Below are 21722 nucleotides of genomic sequence, written 5' to 3'. Positions count from 1 at the left end.
AATAAATGAGCCTTTCTCCCAGTCTGTAGTTGATGAACCTGTAACCTGCTTCTCATGGCCTTCTTCCCTCCTCATCTTGACCCCATGATCTCCTCCCTTGATGACAGGCTTGCACAAGTGACCAAGTAAGACCCTTCATCCTTGGCCTGGAAACTGCCAAACACTAACGAGATGAATTAACAGCCTTCATGAGAAACCCAAGACCAGCTTCCCTGTATGGCCCTCTGGGCTTTGGCTACTTTTCCTTTTCTTTTTTAAGTTTTCATTAACTTTTAAAAATTATGGTATCATTTACATGCATTAAAAGTATCAGACGCTAATCGTTCAGTCAGCTTTTTGACAACTGCATACCCTTATATAACCAGCACTCAAATAAGACGTAGGACATTTTCATCAGCCCAGAAAGTTCCCACAAGCCTCTCCCCTTCCCCTCCACTTTCTGATTGCTATTCTCATAGAGCAGTTTTGCCTGTTCTAGACCTTCATATAAAGGGAATCATATAGCGTGTACTCATGTCTGACTGTTTTCACTCATCTGTCTGTGCTGTTGCGTCTGTGCACAGTTGGAATAGTGAGGTCTGAGTACTTGCTGAGTCATCCCGTTGTGTGAACATTCCACATTAGTTTACCCATTCACCTCTTGCGCACTTGGGTTGGTTCCAGTTTGCTGTTAGGAATAAGGCTGCTGTAAACATTCTTTGTAAGTCTTTTTGTGGACATATGTGTTCATCCCCTTTGGTAATTACCTAGGAGTGGAGTTTCTGGGTCACAGGGTAGATGTGTGTCTCAACTTTGTAAGAAACTTCTGCCGTTTCCTACCTCAGCTTGTTCTTCCTGCTCTTAGCCTCCTCTGCTCTGGATGAGAAAAAGCGATTCCAGGAATTAGGAGAGACTGGATCCAGAAGAGCTTTCAGAGGTCAGCCCTTCCCCCCACCATCCTGATAGGGGGGCCCAGGAACCTCTATGAGACCTGAAAGGCCTGGTGTCTAGACTCTGGCCTAGTGCTTGGAAAACAGAGGAACCGTGTCTTCCCAAGAGGAAAAAGTTGCCCCATTTACTTGGGATACACCCTGGCCCTGGCTCAGTTGGTTTGAAGTATATTCCCAAATATCATGTGTAACAGAATGCTTGTCAGAGATTAAACCTGGCTTTGTTCCTCCCTTCCCCCATTTAGGACGTCATAGAGACCCTCTTCAGGTGGTGTGAGAGGCATGAGACATGGAGAGAGTTAGATGCTCTCGGGTGTCTGCTCCCACACAGACTGTGCTATGGGAGGCAGGGGTCTGCCTTCCTGTCCACAGGGCCTTAGCCAGCACCACCATCCCAGAGTCAGAGATCCCTCAGCAAAGACCTCCTGCAGTCCAAGGGACTCTCTCAGCAGCAGAGGAGTGTCAGTGGGCACGTGACCATGGCTGCCACCGTCCTGCCACATCCATTCCACCAGAAGCTCCATGGACTTGTAAAAGCCCAGGTCAAATGCCAGCTCGGCAATGTCACCCTGGCAGAATGGGGAGCTGTCCAGCAGGATGTGGTATGATCCTTAAACCAGCAGCTGCACCACAGGTGGAGGAGACACGTCTGGGAGCCAAGGGATGGTGGGACGTACGGCCCTGTTCCTTCCCGTGAGCCACTTGAGGGCTCAGTACTTCCTGTCCCTGCAACTTCTCATTCTTGTACCTGGAGGTCCTGACTTCCATGGGGGGTGGTGCTGCCATGAGGGACGCAGTAAGAGCTCCACTGACTTCAAGCTAGGGCCTCCATCAGGTCACTTTGGGGTCCGTGTGCCCCCAGACCTGCAGGCACAGAAAGGAGTTAGCATGGTGGCGGGGGACCCCGCCCAGGAAGAGCAGAGGGGACTTCCTTCACATCATTATGGCCTCTGGAGCAGCTATCGCAGTTTGTCCCACTGACTTCTTTTGGAACACCCACCTCCCCACCCCGACACCAAGACCTCAGAGTTCTGGAGGTGTTGTGCCCACTGGAGTGAACTCAACACCAGAATCACTGGTGCTGATAGCTGCTGGGGCTACATTCAAGACCTGGCTCCTGGGCTGGCGTGTCCACCGTGGACGCAAGTGCTGGCTGATGACCACAGAGGGGCTGCCTGTGTAGATGGCTACACTCCGTGATTGACCATCCATGGTGTATGGCTGTCCTCCCATCTCAAGGTGGGACTGACTGCTGCATCTCATGCCCCATGGCTTGCTGTGGGGTCAGGCAAAGCTACCTCTGCTGAGACCGCGTCCTTGCTGAGTTTTGTCCCCTGGCCTATCCTGTCTCCCTCCCTCTCCTCCTTCTGAGAACCTCCTTCAATAAACCATTGCTCCAAATACCCCTGTGAAGCTTACTCTTAGGTACCTCCTTGGGTTGTCTTGGCCTCCCCTGGCTCTAGCTCTGGGAGCACCCAGCTGTCAGTCCTCGTCATCTCAGCGTCTCACCTCCCTAGGGCCTCACCATAGCTTGTGGTATATCCATCTTGCCCGGAGCAGGGACAGCTCTGGTCTTGTGCAGCCCTGGCCAGGGGTGGGACTTGGCGGTTCTGGACTTGGGCAGGGGTAAGCCTTGTAACATTGGAGCGTAGTTACATAGTTATGTCGGTTCAGAGAGTCCATGGGGTGTACTGGGTTTCCCTCAGCCATGGGCACATAGTAGGAGCTCAGGCAAGGTGAGCAGTGATTGTTATCATTCTGTGGCTGCCCCTTCACACCTGGGCCATAAGCTGGTTGGCAAGGAATGGAACGCTTGATGCAAGCTGGCTCCTCAGATTCTACCTCCTGTAGGGTGGAAGCGGTAATTTTAGTTGGTCCTGGTGCAGAGTTTGGAAGTGTGAGGCCAGAGGGGTTTGGCATGGCCATTTTTGCTGCCAGCACAAAGAAGCAGGAAAGCCGGGTCTGCTGTGGAGAGAGGCAAATAAGCAAACTCACCAGAGGAAGGAGACAGGAGAGAGGGAGGGGGGAATCTGGTTCGCAGTGACAGACCCTGGTCCTGAGAAATCTGCTTTTGTTTCAGCAGGTTGAGAGGGTGTCTGTTCTTGCAACCAAGTTTCTGGACAGAAACATATAGGAGAAGTGTGACATTCAGCCCTGCTTACTACCCACGCCTCTAGCCCCAAGGGAGTAATGGGAGATGCCAGCCAGGTAGGGACCCAAGCTACCCAGGTGACCAAGGCCACAGGCTCTACCATGCTGCCTTGTTCACACTGTGCTCCCTGTGCCTGCAAATGCAAGCTGTCCGGGGCTGTTGAGCTGAGGGCAAAAGCTCCCCAGGAAGCTTCCTGGAGGAGTGGGCTGGGAGCCGATGCCTCCCAAATTGCAGTGGAAGTTCATACTTCCATGGGCCTCATGGCCGGCCAGTCATCAGCGGTGCAGCCGCTGACCTCAGTTTCACATACTGGGGCCCCGAGCCCCAGAGAGGGGAGGGCTGAGCCCCAGTGCGGCCACAGCAGAGCTGGGACCGGAACTGGGGTGCCTTTGACCTGAGACGAGATGGGCTGGAGGTGGCAGGGGTGAGGACTTCCACCTTCGTCCCTGATGACAGGCATCCAGAGAGCAGCTGCACGACTCTGGAAGGCAGAGTTTCTGCTCGGACAGCTGGACGTAATAACTGGGCGAGCACAGGATGGGAGTGGCCTCCCTGCATAGAGGGGGTGAGGGAAGGCAGAGCACAAAGAAAGATCCTGGGGCCCAGGCCAGTTGGATGGCTAGTCTTTACATGTTTCAACTTTAAATATATGAAACAGCCTTCTTTTGGCTACCTCTCTCTGGCCCACCAACTGGGCATGTAATCCTGAAAACTGCACACAATTTTTAAAGAAAAGAAAAAAAATTTTTCTTGGCAAGCTATGCACAAGTAGTTTTCTATAGATTTGCTTTCCAGGGGTCCCATCTGGGTCCCCTTGGCAGGGGCCAGCTGGTGAAGCCCTGGGAGACATTCTGGAAACACTGATGGCCTTTGGCTCCCTGAATCAGGTGTCACCCCCAACGGGCCTGGAACCCGCCTCTCTGCTCTTTCTCTTTTTATGTCCTGGTCTGCCCTGCACAGGAGAAAGGTAAATGGAACCTTTCTACAGCCTGTTCAAAGTCAAGGCTGTGGTTACCTTGGTGGTGGTGGAGAGGGCTCTGGAGGGCTGAAATGTTCTGTTTCTTCAGCTGGGTGCTGGTGACGTGGTATGCTCAGTTCAGTGAGCTGCCCATTTCTGATCTGTCAGCTAGCCCACACTGATTAATATGGGACTTACCAGATGGAAGCTGATGACAGATATTGTCTTACAAAATTGAGTTACAATAGGAGAAACCAAGGCTCTGAAGAGTTAAGGAATGCTCTTGAGTGGTGGTTACATATTAAGCCATGATTATGGATACATTTTTGTTCCCCAAACCCAATCTGCCTTTTCCCCAAAGAGGAACAAATGCGTTTTCCTGATACTGGGGAAGAGTATGGAATTCTGGTCCCAGGTGACAAAACTGATTGGCCCCTTGGGTCCTGGCCCTTCAAGGAGGGTACAAACGGAGGCCCAGAGGTGTTGCTGCAGAGGAGACATCCAGCTCAGGGGGCTTGGGGACGATTTAGTGTTGACCATTTGGTAACAGGCCACCACATGCCGCTGACAGGCCAGGACTCCCGGGAGAGACACGGTGATTCCTCAGGCACTGGAGGCCCCCGGTTTCCATCCTGCCGTGGGAATGGAGCTGGGTTTGAGGGAGACTTAGGCCGCCCTCCTGTTCCAAGAGCCAGTGAGGGCTGGAGCAAGAGTTGACTGCAAGGTACAGAAGGGCTTTTCCAAAAAGAGCAGAGTTACCCCGAGGGCCTCCACTGATGGAAAGAAGGCAGAGCACATCCTTTAGGACAGAGCCAAACACTCCTCCCGACCTCCTCCCCTGCTGGGTCCCTCCATCTGGCTTTCCTTTCCTCTAACAGGGACACTCAGCCATCCACAGATTCTCTGTCCCAGCTGGCTGACTTCTCCATCATCCTACTTGCACTTCTGCTCTCTGGCCCTCTAGCCCTGAGCCCTCCTCCCACCAGAATCTCAGAATTCCACACATCTGGTAAGAGACCGACGTTGATGAATGAGCTGGTGGGCACCCAGCTGTGGGTTTGCCAGCCGTCGAGGGGAGGGACCGAGTATGGAGGCTTGACTTCAAGTCTTGGCTCTGCAGGTCACAGAATGGCTGTGCCTCTGTTTCAACACGTGCAAGGTGGGATAACCACTCTTGCCACCAGCTGCGGTGGAGCTCGGTTCTAGTATGAGGATGGTGAGCAGCTCTGGCTGGGACTGGGGGATACCTGTGGGGGGACACCTGAACGGACCAAATCTCCAGTCTGTAAAGGGGGCTGTGGAGAAGGGACAGATTTGGGGCTGGTTTCATAAAGTCACTTCCTGATGTGGCTGGTTCTCAGGCACAGGCCCTGGCCCCACCATGCAGATTTTCCTGGTGGTCATGGTAACAGTGACCTGGGGATGCAAAGCCCCAAAGGGTGGTTTAAACTGAGACAACCAACCTTGGGGCAGAAGATGGATCCAAGCCTGCATGCTCGAGCATCTGAGGTAGACTGCCATATCTGCGGAAGCCATCTCTGTGGTAGAGGAGGGCCTCTTCCCACCAGCCCTGGAATCTGGGGTCGAGGAACCACATGACTCCAACAGTCACTCTCCACCATCCCTGCCTCAGTGGAATGTTCCTGGGTACATGGTGCTTCATGCCAAGGCTCCTGGTCTGGAGCTGCACCTGCAAATGTTAGACAACTGGAAAGCAGTCTTCCAGGAGGCAGTGGAGAAAACAGCGTTGGAATAAGATCTAGTACTAAGTCTTGCCTCACCTAATGGATGATCGTTGTGGGAACCCAGGGCAGCAGTCTCTATACACACTGTGAATAGTTCTCCCGCAGTGGACAAGTCCTGTCCTTGACAGTGTGTGTTGACTCCTCTGGACTCCCAGGCCCCGTCTGTTCTCTGCTGGACAGTGACTGGGGTCTTTGGGGGTATGTGTGATGGGCATCGTGAAGGCGCTGTTTGGTGCAAAGAAGCTTGCATGCTCACTGGGCTCCAGGTGATTACATCCTTGGATGTAATCAGAGCAAGCTTCTGCCAGGAAGTGGACACACAGCCTCGCTGAGGGAGAGGGAAAACTAAAGTCAGTTCCAGAAACAGGATGGTCCTGCCTCTGTGGTGTCTTTGGTTTCAAAAACAACAAAGGTAAGATGAGGCCTTGAGGAGGAAGCCTTAAGGGACCTGTGTACGCTCTAAGGGACACTGACAGGCCTTCAGCGCCTGTTCATAACGTTGGGTGGGTGTCAGGAAAGGAAGGACTCTCCCAGGGGTCAGGCTATTGCAACAACTCTATGGTGAGGTGTTGGTTCACAACAAGGGCACCCAGGGGCACTTAGGGAGTTACAAACTTTTGATCTTGGTAGTCTGGGGTGTGGCCTGGGCACAAGACTTTGAGAAGCTCTCCCTACAGGTGATTTGAATGTGCAGCTCCAGGGGCAGCAGCATCACTTCCATTCAGATGAGACAGACCTTGAGGTTGAGTAGCCTTCTCGAAGTTCCACAGTAGGAAGTGCCAGGGCAGGGTCCTCGCCTTCAAGGCCAGAGCTGGATTAGAAAAAGGGCCATTGGGGGCACCTGGGTGGCTCAGTAAGTTAAGTGTCTGACTTCAGCTCAGGTCATGATCTCACAGTTCATGAGTTTGAGCCTTGCTCTGTGCTGATAGCTTAGAGCCTGGAGCCTGCTCAGGATTCTGTGTCTCCCTCTCTCTGCCCCTTCCCCATTCACACTCTCCCTCAAAAATAAAAAAATAAAAAAAAAGAAAAAAAAGAAAAGGGGCCATCTGGCCATTCCCCTTCCCCAGCACTGTGCCCTGCACACAGCAGTCACTCAGGGACCGCTGGTGAACAGGGCAGATGGAGGAACCACACAAAGGTGGGAAGCAGAAGCAGGCAGAGAAGGGTGTGGGCATCTGGGACTCCCGCCCCACCCCAACCCCTTACTGGCTAGGCCGCAGGTCTCTTAGCCCTACACGGGGAGGAAGCATGGCGCCCCGCCTATCCTGGAGGGACAGTGCATGTACAGGGCTGGCAAGGGGAGAGGGGCTGGTTACTGTGGAGAGACTGGTCTGGGGAAGGCATGGGAGCCCAGCAGTGCCCGCAGCTCCTTGCTGGCGGCTGCAGGAGGCCCTCTCCTTCCTGCAGCCTGTTTTGGTGGATGAAACCCTAGACTGATGCCGGAGCCAGACAGGCCGGCAGACAAGTGCATTCTCTTCAGGGCAGCCTCCTCTCTGGGAATGGGACGGGGAAGAGCAGGGCCTGCCCAGGCTGACCCCAGACTGGGTTTCAGGCCGTGAGGCCCAGCAGGGCTCCCTGGGGCGCTGGTGGGGATGGGAAGGAAAGCCCAGTGGGAGTGGCTGACTCAAAATGCCCCGAGGCCCCTGGGCCAGCACTGACTGGGCACCTCTGCCCTGATCCTGGCAAACCCCTGCTTGCCAATGACGGTCACCCATCTGAGGCCACAGATGTCGGAGGACTGGAACTGGAGCTGTGAAAAAGTCTGCTTTTTGTTTTCAAAAACTGTCACAGGTCCTTTTACTGACCTGCGTCCCCCTAAATGAAATGGAAGGTGGGTATGATGCATGCATGTGCTCACTCCGGACAGTGCTAGCCAGTTTTTCCTTTTAAAAAGTGTGTTCCTGGCGCCTTCCCACAGGACCAGCGCTGGGCCCGCTGCTCAGGAAGGTAGGAGGCAGAAGCTTCCTTCCACAGCTTTTCTGATCGGCAGGCCGACAGCCTTGACCCAGGTCATGGCCCTCAATTCTGTTCACTGGTCGGGGCAGGGTGTCTATCTCATGCTGGCTGCCATGTCACCTCTGGGGAAAGTACAATGGCCTGTTGTTCAAATCTTGAATCCCAGACACGCTGACCTGGAGAACCGCGAAACCTCTCGATAGCCCTGTACTCCAGCTCCCGCTAGAGACCCCAGAGGGTCGTGAGGCCACAAGACAGAACGAGGCATGGCAAGTGCAGGGTCTGCCTTCTCAGGTACTCTGTGGCCAGGCATGGCTCCGCTCGCTTCCCTCTCTCCCCTCCTCGTGGGGACACTGGAAGGGCCCTCCTGGGTGTCTAGCTTTTAGCAGCAGTGCCCTCTCAAGGTCACAGCTTGACGTCCGTGGCCCTGTGGAGCCTCCAAGGGAGGTCTGGTCCACACTCCCGGTGAGTCGGCAGGGACAGAAAGCATTCAGAATCCAGAAGATGGGCTCTCTGAGCAATTGGAGACAAGCTCTTGGACCTCTGGTTAGGAGGGTGTGTAAGGGTGTGAACACTGTGTGTCCTAGAGGGGTAGCTGTCCATCAGAGCCACAGTCAGCAGTCACTGAATGGGGCCCTGTGTCAGGCACCGTCCTGGACACACCTGGTCCCTGCCCAGCTGGGGAACCGAGCAAAGAAATTCACGCCAGGGAATTTTTCAGACAGCCTCAAGAGGAAGTGGGGATGCTGAGGAGGAAAAGCAGCAACAGGAAACAGCCTGCTTGAAGGAAACAGCCTGCTTCAACCACTCCTCAAGGTTAAAGGAAGGGAAAGTTTCAAGTAAGTCAGAAACTATCAGCCTCTCACCACCATTTTCTAATGGGGGTGAACACTCTTGAAGTTCGGTTTGCACCAGTCTTCGGGATATTTCTAAAGGTATGAGGAGCCTCTCCCATTTAATCTGATGAGTCTAGGGGCAGTGATACCTATTTTACTCAAAACTCTGGGCTTCAGGGGCTGTAAACCCAACTTGAACTAGCTTAAGCAAAGGGAGGTGCATTGGAATAAGGGGGCATCTCGACATCGGAGGAAGAGAGTGGGTGCCAGCAGGCTCCATGACAACAGGAATCTGGCACTCCCGCCCCGGAATCTTGCCTTTGGGCTTCTGCTTCTCTATGGAAGACAGCTTCCCCCATGGCAAGAGATGGCCTCTGACACATCTGGGCGTGAAACTCCTTGGTTCCACCAGCAGAGGGGAAGAGCCCAAGGAGTGGCTTGACTGGCCTCACTTGGACCAGGTGTCTGCCCCTGGCGAGGCTGCGGGCAGGAATTCAGAGCACACTGCTTGGCTCCGCTTGTCCACGGCCCAGCCCTGGACCACATGGTGTGCTGGGTGGGGCCTTGAAGAGAAGGGGAAATCCAGGCAGACACCCCACCTGCAGTCAACCACAGCATAGTAGTGGGTTCCCGGGTGCAAACGTGGACAATGTGATTTCTGAAGTCGTCTTATCGGCTGCCAGACACCACAGTCAAGAAGGCACTGTCATCCAGTTCAGTTGAGCAGACGTTTATTGAGCACCTATTAAGTGCAAGGCACTGTGCTAGGTGCCATGGGAAATACAAAAGAGTGAACACAGACGGTCCCTGCCCGCGAGGAGCTCACAGTCTAGAAAGGGAGGTGAGACACAGTACACAATCAGCTGCAATGATACCGGCCGGTGCGGCAGGTGCCAAAGCGAGACACAAGCACTGTGGGCAACAGAGCGCCAGGGGGTTGCTTCTGGCCAGAAGCAGGGACACAAAGAGAAGGCAGGAGGCTGAGTCTTCGAGGGGGAAGCCATTTGGGAGAAAGGGCGTCTCTAGCAGAGAAAAGAGGTGCACAGAGGCAGGAGCCCACAGGTAACTGAGGAAATGTGCGTGGGCCGCAGTGAGCATCTGGGGAAGAGCTAGTCAACGTGAGTCGTCACACGTGGCCACGAGGACAGCATGGTTACTACACTCAGGGAGGGCTGAGCTTGGTGCTCTGGCTGAGAGGCACTGAAGATCACTGAGCAGGACGGGGGTGTGACCAGCAATGCATTTCTGCGAGATAAACCTGGGAGCATCGTGGGGTCCACAAGAGCAGTGGGCTGACTGGTCAAGGGCTGCCGCCCGCAGGAAGGCATGAGAGCATGGCTGATGGGCACTGGCAAGACAAGGACAAGGATGGATGGGGGGACGTCGTGGCTTGGCGGGGAGGGGGGGGAGGACAGTGAGGAACAGACGCAGGCTGAGGGTCTGGGGAGTGAGCCTGAGGAGGTCACAGGGTTTCCAGTGATGCTAGAAACGGGTTCCTGCCCAGCAGGCCTAGAAATGGGACTGGAAGTCACTGCCCAGAGGGGACAATGTGGAGCCAGGGATGGTAGGGAGGAGGGAAGCTGGAGTTAGTGACCACTAAGGGCAAGTACAGTTTCTCACAATGTGGTCCCTGGACAGCCTGTGTGGGAAACACCCAGGGGGCTTGCTGAGGTCTCCAATTTCCGGGCTTTCCTCCAGGGCCACTGAATAAAGGGCCCTGGGGGTTGTGTCCAGGAATCTGCATTTTTAGTAAGAGCCACCCTCCCCATCTTGAGTCCCATAGCTGGTCCAAAGTTTGAAAACCACCTGTCAAGAAAGAAAACGGTCTTGAGGACTGGCCTTTAGGTAAAAGAACAGAAAAGAATGAAGAACATTTGGGAGGGAAATCTCAAAAAAGGCCTCTGAATTTGGCAATTACTTCTAGACGATTTCAGGGAGTAGGATGAAGGTCAAGTTTGCAAATGAGGAAGTGTAGGGTGGGAAGGTGAGGGAGAGCAACAATGCACGGGGGAGATTCTTAGGGGAAATCGGGTGGTTGTATTATAGGAGCCGAGCTGTAGTAATGGGGAATAATGTGGAGGTAGATAATGAAGAAACGAACAGCAGGAGTCGGAGGGACTGACCGAGCAGGCCACAGTGAGGGGAGGAAACGGACACAGGAGGAGGGACAGGGAGGACACGGCAGTGCTGCTGGACAGCGGGAAGCTGAGGGACAGTGGCGCCAAGGCCCACACTCAGGGGGCCCTCTGCCTGGGGCAGCTCCCGTGATGGGGGGCGTGCTAGCAGCACCACAGAGCACAGACTTCTTTGTGACTCATACTCCACGTGCCACAACAAACCTAAGGAAGACCCCATCCCTCCTCTCAAGAGACCAAAAGCTGTGACAGGCCTGAGTCCCCGGCAACACTGCCGCACCATAGCTGAGCCTGCCGGACAAAGCTGACCGTCACCCAGGATGGCTGAGACGCCTTCCCACTGTTTCCTAGCCGGCAGCCTACAGGGTCTCAAACACAGGCTCCTGGACAGAAAGGCGAGACAATGCTTTCTTCTCGCAGAGAGGAGAGCTGGGGCCCGGGAAGACTGCAGGCCTGGGAATCATCCCCCATCACCATCGACTTATTCTCTGACCCGGGACAACCTCTCTGAGCACCAGACGCCAGTGTCCCGAATTAAGGAGCTTCCCTGCCTGGCCACCTCCTTCACGGGAAGGCCGGGAAACAGAGATGCAGAGGCACCACGCTCGGTAACCCCCTGAGGAGTTACAAAATGACGACGCACTGCTGCTGACACTGCCAAGGTGGTTCAGAAATCGACTGCTGGGGACAGACCATCAAGAAACATCGAGTAGCATCAACACTGAGCTTAATAGTAAGAGGAGGCTAAAGCAAGAACTTTTTATAATGGTTTGAAAATTGAGTTTTTAAGTACTAAATTTAACTAAAGTTGATGGTCTTCAGAAAGAACTATGACTTAAGTTTCATGTTGTAATTTATCAAAGGACATAATTAACCCACTTAGTCTCCTGCATCCTCCCTTCCCACGCCCCAGAAGAGGGAAGGGGCAGGTAGAGGCCTTAGAAACAATACTAAGAATACAGAGACTTACATAATACAAAGCTCAAAGGTCAAGTCACTTCTAGAGCCTAGGAAACTCTGGAAACCCAGGCCTAGCTAGCCCCACCTGGCGTCAGTGGAGGCTCAGTCCCCTTTCAGGAAAACCTGTGTGGCTAAGCATCAGCCATCAAGGCTTTACCTCCAGGTCGTTCTCTGAACAGAGGAGAAATACTGGATTGGCAAGGCTGTCAGACCAAACCTTAACTCAGAAGGTCAGAGTCACTACGAAACAGCCCTAGCCCTCACACGTCTGCCATGCTTTTACAAACCACCAGTTCTGAAGATGAGGCATGGGGGCTGTGACTGAGTCACTTCCTGCCCACCTCAAGTCTCCATCCATAGCCGGGCGGGTGACTCTGGCAACCTGACGCAAAACAGCAGCGGAGAACCAGTTCCTTGTCAGGAAGCATCTCAAAGGCATTGGAGAGAAAACATGATTGAAGTGTAAGTCCAACCGCCTGGGGGACTCAGGATTCACCCCGAGGGACAGAGGTCACACACACCTGGAGGAGGAAGCCTCCTAGAGAGCCACTAGCAATGCTCATGGCCAAAAAAGTCCCTTCACCATGAAACACAAACCAGCACCGAGTCCTCAGCAGCTGTTTCTGGGGACCTGGGAGAGACATGACCCACAGGGCAGACATGAAACTGACCATGAGCAGCCTGGGAAGAGAACAGGTATAAAATACTAAAGCCCTTTGAAAGTCCAGAGAACAGTAAAGATATTAATAATTATCTAGGGAAAGAACTTCACTGACACAGAATTGGAGCAACACTGAAAATACAATACTAAGATACCAATTCTGAGACAGACTCACAGGAAGGGCAGCTTAGGAGAACACTAAAAAGACAAACACAAGAAAAATAAATAAGGGGCTCTGAGCCCCAATGGCAACTACTAATGCTATTCATTGGCTTGGGTCAATCTTGAGAATAGAAAACCACTTTTTGGCAAAGCTGCACAAAGGTCGCATGGGTTGTTATCTCCCATGATGTGGACACAAAATTACATAACAACGGGGCTCTTCATTACATTTCTTCACATCCCACTATCATTTTCAGAGGCTAAGACGTGACTTCTAGTCAGGTCAGGTATAGCAAGGCCGCAGCCTGGTGAGCACGTCAGAGCACTGGACGTGGAGTCTGGTCCCTGCCCAGCTGCTCCAGAGCTGCAGGCCTGGGCATGTGGTGCAGACACACGCACACTGAGCCTCGGTTCCCCCTTCTCCAGGGTGCGAGGGGAAGTAGGGTGGGACTACATGAGTTCTAAAGCTGCTTCTCGCCCTGACGTTCTGGGAGTCTAACTGTGTGCCCTGGTCATTAACAGCGGCTAGGCAGAGGTGCCATCTAGTGGCACCACCTGCCCACTCTCACAAATGGCTCCAACAAAAGACCCACAGGAGCAAACCCAACTCCTATGACTAATCCCAGGGGTGAGGGCACAGGGGACCGGGAGGGATGAGCACACTTCATGTCAGTGGACGTTACATAGTCATCTCAAGAAAATATACTTTAAGAGGTCCTGCTTTCCCTAAGAAAGCAACTCTTTTTTTATTTAGAAAGGCTACTCATATCCATTTGTCAATATTTTCAGCTTTAAGGAAAATAGTTTAAAAAACATAAAAATGTAAATACACTCAAGAGTAACTGCTATTAAACAGTTCTGAACAGGCAGAAAATGTACTTTCCTTTTACAGAAAATGTTAAATCTGTAATAGCAGCATAATTTATATATAGAAAAAGCTGGTTTTGAAAACCCAGATTTTTTTGTACACAAAACATCTGTTTTCTTTTCTATATACTACAATAGCATTTCCACTGGGAAATCGGTCTCTTCACATTATGTCGCTTCCCGCTGCCACGTGCAGACACTAGCTTGAGTGTGGCCGTCAGTCCAACACCATGGCAGACAGTGCGTTCAGGTCTTTCATGTATGGGTGGGCCACCAGTATCTGGTCGATTTTCAGTCTCTGCTCGGAGTCAGGGAAGATCTTCAGAAGGGCTTCCCTCAGCTCGCTGGTTTCTGCAGGAGACCTCTGTGCTGGCATGGGCACGTTCTGCTGCATGCTGGGAAGGTTCGACAGAGCCGGGAAGCGGGGCTGCTGAGGGAGCCAGTGGCTGGGTGGGGCGCCCTGAATCCGGGCTGGAGGTTGGTGGCTGGTGCTGGCTGCCTGGGCCCCAGGGACTCTGAAGCTGGGGTCAAACATGCCCACATTTGGCAAGGCATTGAGCAGGGGCTGCATATCTCTGTGAATGGAATGAGTTTGGTGAGCTGGGTTGTAAGATAAATGAGAAACCTGTCAAAATGACCTGCTGCTGATCTTGAGGCCGTGCTGCTCCATGACTTCTGAAGGCAAGCTGCCCACAGAGGGGTCCACGGGGATGACAACTACACCATCTCTAGACTGGTCACAACAGGAAATGACAGTTCATCACGAGCTACCCCATCCTCCTAGGTCTGCAGCTCTAAGAACGAACCCCAGCCAACTGCTGGCTCTAAGCCAGGGTGTGCCAGAATTGCCTGAGAGCCTTCTTCTGAAAGCTCACACGGATGACCGGGTCTTACATTTCTGGAGACTGATTCTGTGTGGGGCCCTGGTTGACAGGGCTTAGAAACAGGGATTCTTTTGGGCACAGGCAGAGGTAGCCACTACCGATTCCTATTGTCCCCCTTCCGCCCACACCGGTCTACGTGTGGTGTTTGGCACTCATAACCTATACACCCATGGGTATGTGTGAGTGCATGTTTGTAAAGGGCATCTGTCTTGTTCAGAAGTTTCCCAGGTGACTCAGCCTTGCAGCCGAGAAATGGGGCTGGCCGAACACTTTTCCCAACTTCAAAAGCTCAACTAACTTCAAAAGTTAGTCCCTTCGTGAGGGAAGTTATTATTAACTTCTCACTCAATTAGTTAACACATTGTAAAGAGTGATTAGGTGTGTGGGCAGAGGAGACCCTGCTGCCAGGCTGCTGAGGTGAGAAAGGAGTCAGAGAACTCTCTTTTCCATTAAGCCTGACCCACGGGCCTTGATGCCTGCACACAGGCACCAGATCTTAAATGCCCAGTGGAGATGCACTCACACCTAGCAGATGTTAAAGCGGCTGCCACTCTCTGAGTGGAGGCAAAGAAGCAGAACCTTTGGGAACTAAGCCCTCATTCTATGTAATAAAACCAAAGGCTCAAAAGAGAAAGGATTCCTAAGACCAGGGAGCTGAAATTGTACTGGTCTCTTCTGTAGAAGATACCTCTGTGTGAACTACCCTAAATCCAAACCTAAACCCACAAGGGATCTGGTTATAAATAAAAAAGATCAGCTGTCTGTCACTGGGTGATACTGTTAGTTAGGCACATAGGATACTTTAGTTAACAGTGTCCATTACCCACGAATTTTGAAAACAGAAATAACCACTAGCAACATATCTTTAAAAACCCAAACTAAAACAAAGACAATCTAAACTATCAAATCAATTTCAGATCAATATGAAATACTGGCTTCTCCATTTAGTGGAGAAAGTTCCCCGGGTAGTGATTCCTGAACAGTAAATAAATTAATAGGAGCATAACAAATTCAAAGCAACTGACTTTGAAAAGTGAATATAAAAGGATGTATATTATTCACATATACATAATGAACCTAAGTGGCATTTGCTCATAAGTGACCGTCAGCAAAGTCTGCTTTGTCTTTTTAGATGTATATAAAGTGTGGCTCCCCACCCTCTCTTAGGATTAAAACCAAAGGACCACAAATGAAGATGTGGTCTTTGGGTGTGTGTTTGATTGCCTTTCAAATACGTTACAGTGGCACTAAGTCTAAGGGTAATAAACACTTAAAAGTGTTGTCTTTAGTCGTTCAGAAGCACCACCTACACTAAAGCACAAAGAACTGAAACACATTTGTAAATACAAAACAATGTGAAAAAGCAAATACCTAAGAAAGACGTCTTTCCTAAGGAAGTCTTCTAACCGAGGCCCGCTTCTTCCCAGAGGGTCATCAGGAACCATAAATATGTCCCCAACGAAAGTATACTGAAGCAATCTATAATACAGAGAATGATTACAGAGCTGGAGAAAACAGGAAGCTTTTACTGCTGCAGGCTCTGAGAAGAAAGTAGAAGTGGCCACCCAATTCCAAAGCAAGAGTCACTGATAAAATTACAGGGCTGCTTAAATGCCTAATGGAAAAAATAAATACATCCAAGTTAAACCATCTAAATTTCTCTTCTGGATACAAATACAGTGAAGTAATAAACTTTTATCAGTTGGTCCTCACACTTCTTATCAAGACTTTCAGATTTTTTATCTGGGCTTAGGAAGCAGCTTCTTCTAACTTTGAAAACAAGATTTAAGACTGACTCCTTAGGATAGATAGATGCTCAAAAAAGGTTTACTTTTGAATAGTTGTATCTACAAGCAAACCCACTGAAGATAACCTCTTCAAAAAAACAAAACAATACAGGGTGCCTGGGTGGCTCAGTTGGTTAAAGCATCTGACTCTTGATTTCGGCTTAGGCCATGATCTCCCAGTCTGTGGGATTGAGCCCCACATTGGGCTCTGCACTGACAGCTCAGGGCCTGCTTGGGATTCTCTCTCTTCCTCTTTTTCTGCCCCTCCCCCAACTCACTCACTCTCTCTCAAACTAAAAAAAAAAAAGAAAAGAAAAGAAAAGAAAAAAAACCCAAAACAATAGGATACCTGAACAAAGAAAATCTGAGATCAGTTCAGCATGTTTATCAAGTCCGGGGAAGATGTAAAAAAGAAAACAGGCCAAATGGTTGTGTTTGCTGTCCAGACCTCAGTTTCTGCCTTGTTTTGTGAGTTTTGAAAGCAGATGGGCTGGTGTACAAACATGAATCCTGACTGCATTTAGACCTTCTACACACAGATGAGTGTCCAATAAATACTGACAATGAGTCCAGGGCAAAGGTCCAACAGAAACATGTCCTAGAAGATTAATGGCTTGTTAACTGTGCCTAGAAGGTCAAAGACCAATTCTCAGTTCAGATCTCAACAGCAGCTTTTTAACAGCATATGGATCAAAATACATATAGTAATTAACTCACACCATGGCATTTATAACAAAAGATTATTTTCTAAAATCCTCTAATGAGTTAACAAAATAACAAATATCAGACAAGGGGCAACTATGAAACCCCAACAGAAATAAATATCTAATTATATCTGTTATATACTAGTTATAACACAGCCTGAGGCATGCCGATTTATGTTTTTAGATCTGTAGCATATAGGACTCATCCCTGGCCCTGCCACAGACTACTGCTTTTACAGAACTCAATCAGATGATGGTTGTTAACAAGTAGTCCTGGAAGCCAGTGTTCACTGATCTTGAGGCAGGTGGACACATTCAGAACATCATCACAAATAAAAAACTTTTATCAGTGAATGCTCAACTCTTGACTTTGTTATTCTGGATGATATTCACACATGTTTTCAGTATAGATGATTAAACTATGATGGTAAATGCTCAAGAAAAGCATCAGATAATGAAAAGCAGAAATATTCTTCCCACTGCCAAGAAGTGAAAACTCCTAAGTATGTAGATTTTGGTCTCATCCTCTTACTAGAATCACAGCTATCATTAAAACCAACCTTCATATTTCATGGTTGAATCAAATGAGTTGCCAAAGTCTCCCTTGGCATTAGGGCAAGCCCAAGTTAGGAGGCCATTTCTGCTCCATTCTGTTAACAAAAGTTAACTGTGCCATAAACATGTGCCTCTTGCCTCCTGCCAGGGAACACAGATCTCTCAAAGACACTCTGCAGCTACCACAGCATGCCCATTATGTTACCTGCTGGTTTTACTGCTTTGTACTGGGAGCCCCACTTACCTAGAGGGGCCAGCCATAGTCTCACACACGAAGTACAGTCTAATAATACTTTGGTTCCCTGTGCTGCTTTCTGCAGGGCCAAGGTGGACACAAAACCGAACCAAACAATAAGCAACAAAAAAACACTTAACCAAAGACAAAGAAAGTATTACCTTTTTGTAATAATTTCTCTCCAAGAGACTGACTCAGTCACAAATTCTCTGAAGTTATCATTTGTTACAATTATGCCACCAGTTTTGTCCGCTAAGTGTAGCAGAAACCTATAGTAATATAAGAGGTTAAAATGGGCAAGCAGGCAATCCTGGCTTATAGAAGCTATGCTCTAAGAAACCAAAAGGATTTCCTCTTCATACGAAAATCACCAAAGAATTTAACTATGGCTAGGAAGTAGAAAAGTTAAGTCCTTGTCACCTGAAGATCAGTCTGAAATACTGAATACCTCTGAATTATTAGTGTGATTATAAATGAAGGTTTGATTTTCATACATTATTATTCTTTTTTAAAAAATGATCTCAACCAGGGGTGCCTGGCTGGCTCAGTCAGAAGAGCATGCAACTCTTTTCTTTTTTTTTAAAGTTTATTTATTTTGAGAGAGAGAAAGAGAACAAGTGCAAGTGAGGAAGGGGCAGAGAGAGAGGGGGAGACAGAAAGTCCCAAGCAGGCTCTGTATGTACAGAGCCTGATGTGGGGTTTGATCCCATAAACTGCAAGATCATGACCTGAGCCTAAATCAAGAGTCAGAAGCTTAACCGACTGAGCCACCCAGGTGCCCCAAGGCATGCAACTCCTGATCTCAGGGTGTGGATATCACTTAAAATCTTTAAGATAAAATGATCTCAGCAACAATTTACACATTTCTTTTAGAAAAGTTGTATTATCAATAGACAGTGGTCATCAGATGATGCACGAGAATGAATTTGAGTTGACAAGCCTGTGAAATTAGTAAATCACAATTCAAGTTTTAGCTGCTAAGCTAGAATGCTATGGTTCTAAGATTAGCTGCTTGGTACAGTCAGCCTTGCATTTTTTAAAAATAAATTCATAGGTTCACATTTTATGCTTGGACCTGAGATGTCTAGAAGTATCATTGTATTTAGTTCAAGTTACAGATTCACTCAAATGCCATTTATGAGAAGCTGCACTGGCAATAAATGAAGGTAAGAAATCAGTATTGAGAATTCTATTTCACTGCTTGAGATTATTCATGGTCAAATCCTCTTAATGAGACTTGTGAGGATAGTAATGGTGAATTTTATCCCTTAGGGTGACCACATTTGTTTAAGGCAATGCAGACAAAGGCAATGCAACAATTAAGAGAATCACTAGAATTGAAGGTGCAAACAAATGCTTTTATTAGTGATAGTGAATACTTAAAAGGAATGAAAAAAAAACAGGCTAGTTAGTTTCAGAGGTCTTAGGCCATCTTGAAAAGTAGGACTTAAAATCTTGAATTTATTAATGAATCTTATAAATTATTTCTAGCTGGAATAAATGGTAGTAGAGATGTTTGCCCAGAGACATTAACAAAAAGAGTAATGCTTCGGAGTGAATGTACTATAATATATACTATATATAGATTCATATCCACTAAAAAACCAGAATCCTACAAATTAAGCTAAGGCTTACTAAGTCTGCATACTTGCACCTATCTTCAAATTCTGCAGGTGTGCAGCTACACAGTGTGGGAGAGCTGAAGGTTCTTCAGGAGCCCAGCGGCCCACCTGCCCCTCCACAGGAGCAACGCAGGGTCTGAGCCCAGTATAACAGAGCTGGAGGGACACGGTCTCCCAGTACTTCCTACCCCTACCTCGCCTCAACATGCAGTTCTCCTTCCGCTTCCTCTAATGCTGTTCCTTCACATCACCTCTGATTCTCTCATCTGATCTAGTCTCTCATTCCAGCCTGGAGAAGGGCAAGGGGCTGTCAATGAGAAGGTCCTCTGGACCTTTTCCTGAAAGAACATCTGCTGTCATCTCAAGTCTCCTTCCCCCTGGCAAACCCTTCTTTTCATCTCTCACCCATTTAACTATCATTCAGTAGTTTGCATTACAAGCCAAACACTGCCTTCATTGTGGAGGGCCATTCTGGTAGAATACTGAGCCAAAACCACAAGGGCATTCTAAATGCTTCAAGCCAGAATAAAATAAACGGGGTGAATGCAGGTGTGGAAAGAACATGTGGCCACTACTTACTTTCCCGATACTCATAGGGTTGATAGTACTGACTTCACAAGAGGACAGTTTGAAAAATTGTTTTTAATGTCACTGATCATATTTAGGACCTTCTCTTATTCAACCACAACAAAACTCTCCACTATTACTTATTTGTGTGCCTTCTCTTTAGATCACAAACTCCTCACAGCAGGAAATGTGTTTGAATCACGTGTGTTCCCAGAGCCCTGCTCTGTGCGTTGCACTTGGTTGGCGCTCAGTAAAGCTTTTAGAAAAAAATGCAAAAGGTACAGATTAAAGCCTGTTATGCACTAACACCAACCTAAGAAACGCAGCATACTCCTATCACACTTAGGGTCAGCTGAGACCATCTTTTACTACATGCAAGAAATGCTGAAGGCTCAGGCATAAAAATGACAAAGTAAGTCACTGGCCAAAATTAACCAGGAAGAGATGGATAATGTCTGAAAAGCATCCTTGAGGCCACCACACTAAGACAAGACAAACTTTACTTTTAGTATGTACCAAAAAAGAAAACTCAATGTCTGTTCTTACTTATGGAATCTCGGTCACATTTTATTTAGGAAACATATAAATATTCTAACCTAACAGATTTTATGTAACATTCCTAAACCCATAGAGCAGAACAAAGAAACAAACAAACCCAAAACCCCTTCCCCCAGAGTATATAACCTTAATGACCATAAATACTAAAACCCTCAAACCCCTTTATCTAGTGAGTCTTTTATGCATATGGATCCTGGGGCACCATGACCTGTCCAATGGAGTAGGTGGTGGGTTCCTCACCACCCCATACCCACCTCAGTAAGGAAAACAGCCTTTCGTACCTGTCATCATGAGAAGCAATTCTTTCTCCAAAGACCATCCGGGCAGGAGTTAAAGATAATATTCCAAGCTCCTGGAGCTGGGTTAAGAAGTGCTGTTCTGTTCATGGAATAAGTTGAATACACATTCAGAAAAAGGCTATCTTTCCAGATGCTTATATAAATGAAAGCACCCTCAAATATTTCACTTGGAGAGTTACGGAAAACTTTTTCTCTAATGACTCAACAAGATTCAATTTTACTAACTCACTGGGAAGGAAAAAAATTAAGCAACACACATACTAAGGCAAATACAATGTAAAAACAGACCTTAGCTATTTTTTAAATATAAAAAAGTTTAACTCATTTGCTTCTTGAATTGAGTAAACCATAATCCTACCATCAAGAACTTTTTCACAGCCACATCCATCAGAAGCAGTAGGACAGAGACTGATGACACGGTGGGGCGGGGCAGGGAACAAGGCGGGAGGCGAAGGCAGGGACACAGGGTTCTGCTCTATCCCAAGGAAGGCCTATGTGGTCCCCATTCCAAGAGTCCGTCAAAATCTTTTTGGCTGATACCTTATCCAACCTCTCTCAGTTATCTGTACATTTATGATTTTCATGGGAGTGGGTCACAACATAGAAGAAAAGAGGGACAAATCCAAACTGTAGAAAATTAGTTGATGGGCAAAAGAAGCTAAAAGCTCGGAGTCTGAGATTCCCACACCCGCCTCCCCTATGATGATACTTACCACTGGCTTAAACTGCAACACCCACACACCGTGTTTTATTGTCCTAGAAATGCACAGCACAGGAGGGCTCGCAAGACCCTTTCAAGGATCCTATTGCAAAAATTAGTGGCTCTGCCTCATTCCTCAAGCACTCTCTGTTAAGACAAATACGCTCTCCAATGAGGGAAGTTGAGATACTTGAGAAATGTGTGGTCTTACCATTTCTACCTCAGCAGTGACTAAGTTTCACTTCCTGTTTAAATGCTGGGTGAGCTTGGTTCCCCCTTCCTCCTCTCCATCCACCTCGTGTCTAGGCACACCGGTGTGCTAAGCTGCCTGACACCATGCCACCACTCCCCCTATCATGAATTAAGAAACAAAGAGCCACAGGTTTCTCTAGAACACTGCATGATTCATGGTTAAGTTCAAACCTTCCGTGTGTGGCCTGCAGTCAGCCA

The 21722-nt window shown here is 48.9% G+C and overlaps 1 protein-coding gene across 2 annotated transcripts in view; it reads right to left on the bottom strand.

The window, feature by feature from the left end:
- Positions 1–9290: 9290 nt before the first annotated feature.
- N4BP1 (NEDD4 binding protein 1) overlaps positions 9291–21722 on the bottom strand; it is a 51900-nt gene continuing 39468 nt past the window's right edge. Inside the window, exons 4-7 of one of the 2 annotated variants that reach the window (XM_039241514.1) lie at positions 20555–20651; positions 17688–17795; positions 15617–15724; positions 9291–13936 (exon numbers count right to left, since the gene is read on the bottom strand). In XM_039241514.1, coding sequence (XP_039097445.1) covers positions 13579–13936; positions 15617–15724; positions 17688–17795; positions 20555–20651 — 671 coding nt within the window. In that variant the 3' untranslated portion in view covers positions 9291–13578. Of the gene's footprint in view, positions 13937–15616; positions 15725–17687; positions 17796–19727; positions 19972–20554; positions 20652–21722 lie in introns of those variants that run through there. The other variant, XR_005530094.1, reaches the window with a different exon arrangement.

This window comes from Hyaena hyaena, unplaced genomic scaffold, assembly GCF_003009895.1.
Source record: "Hyaena hyaena isolate Hyena2069 unplaced genomic scaffold, ASM300989v1 scaffold_7, whole genome shotgun sequence".
NCBI classification, from domain to species: Eukaryota; Metazoa; Chordata; class Mammalia; order Carnivora; family Hyaenidae; genus Hyaena; species Hyaena hyaena.
Note: the sequence above shows the minus strand (reverse complement) of the source record. Positions and strands in the feature narration are given on the sequence as shown.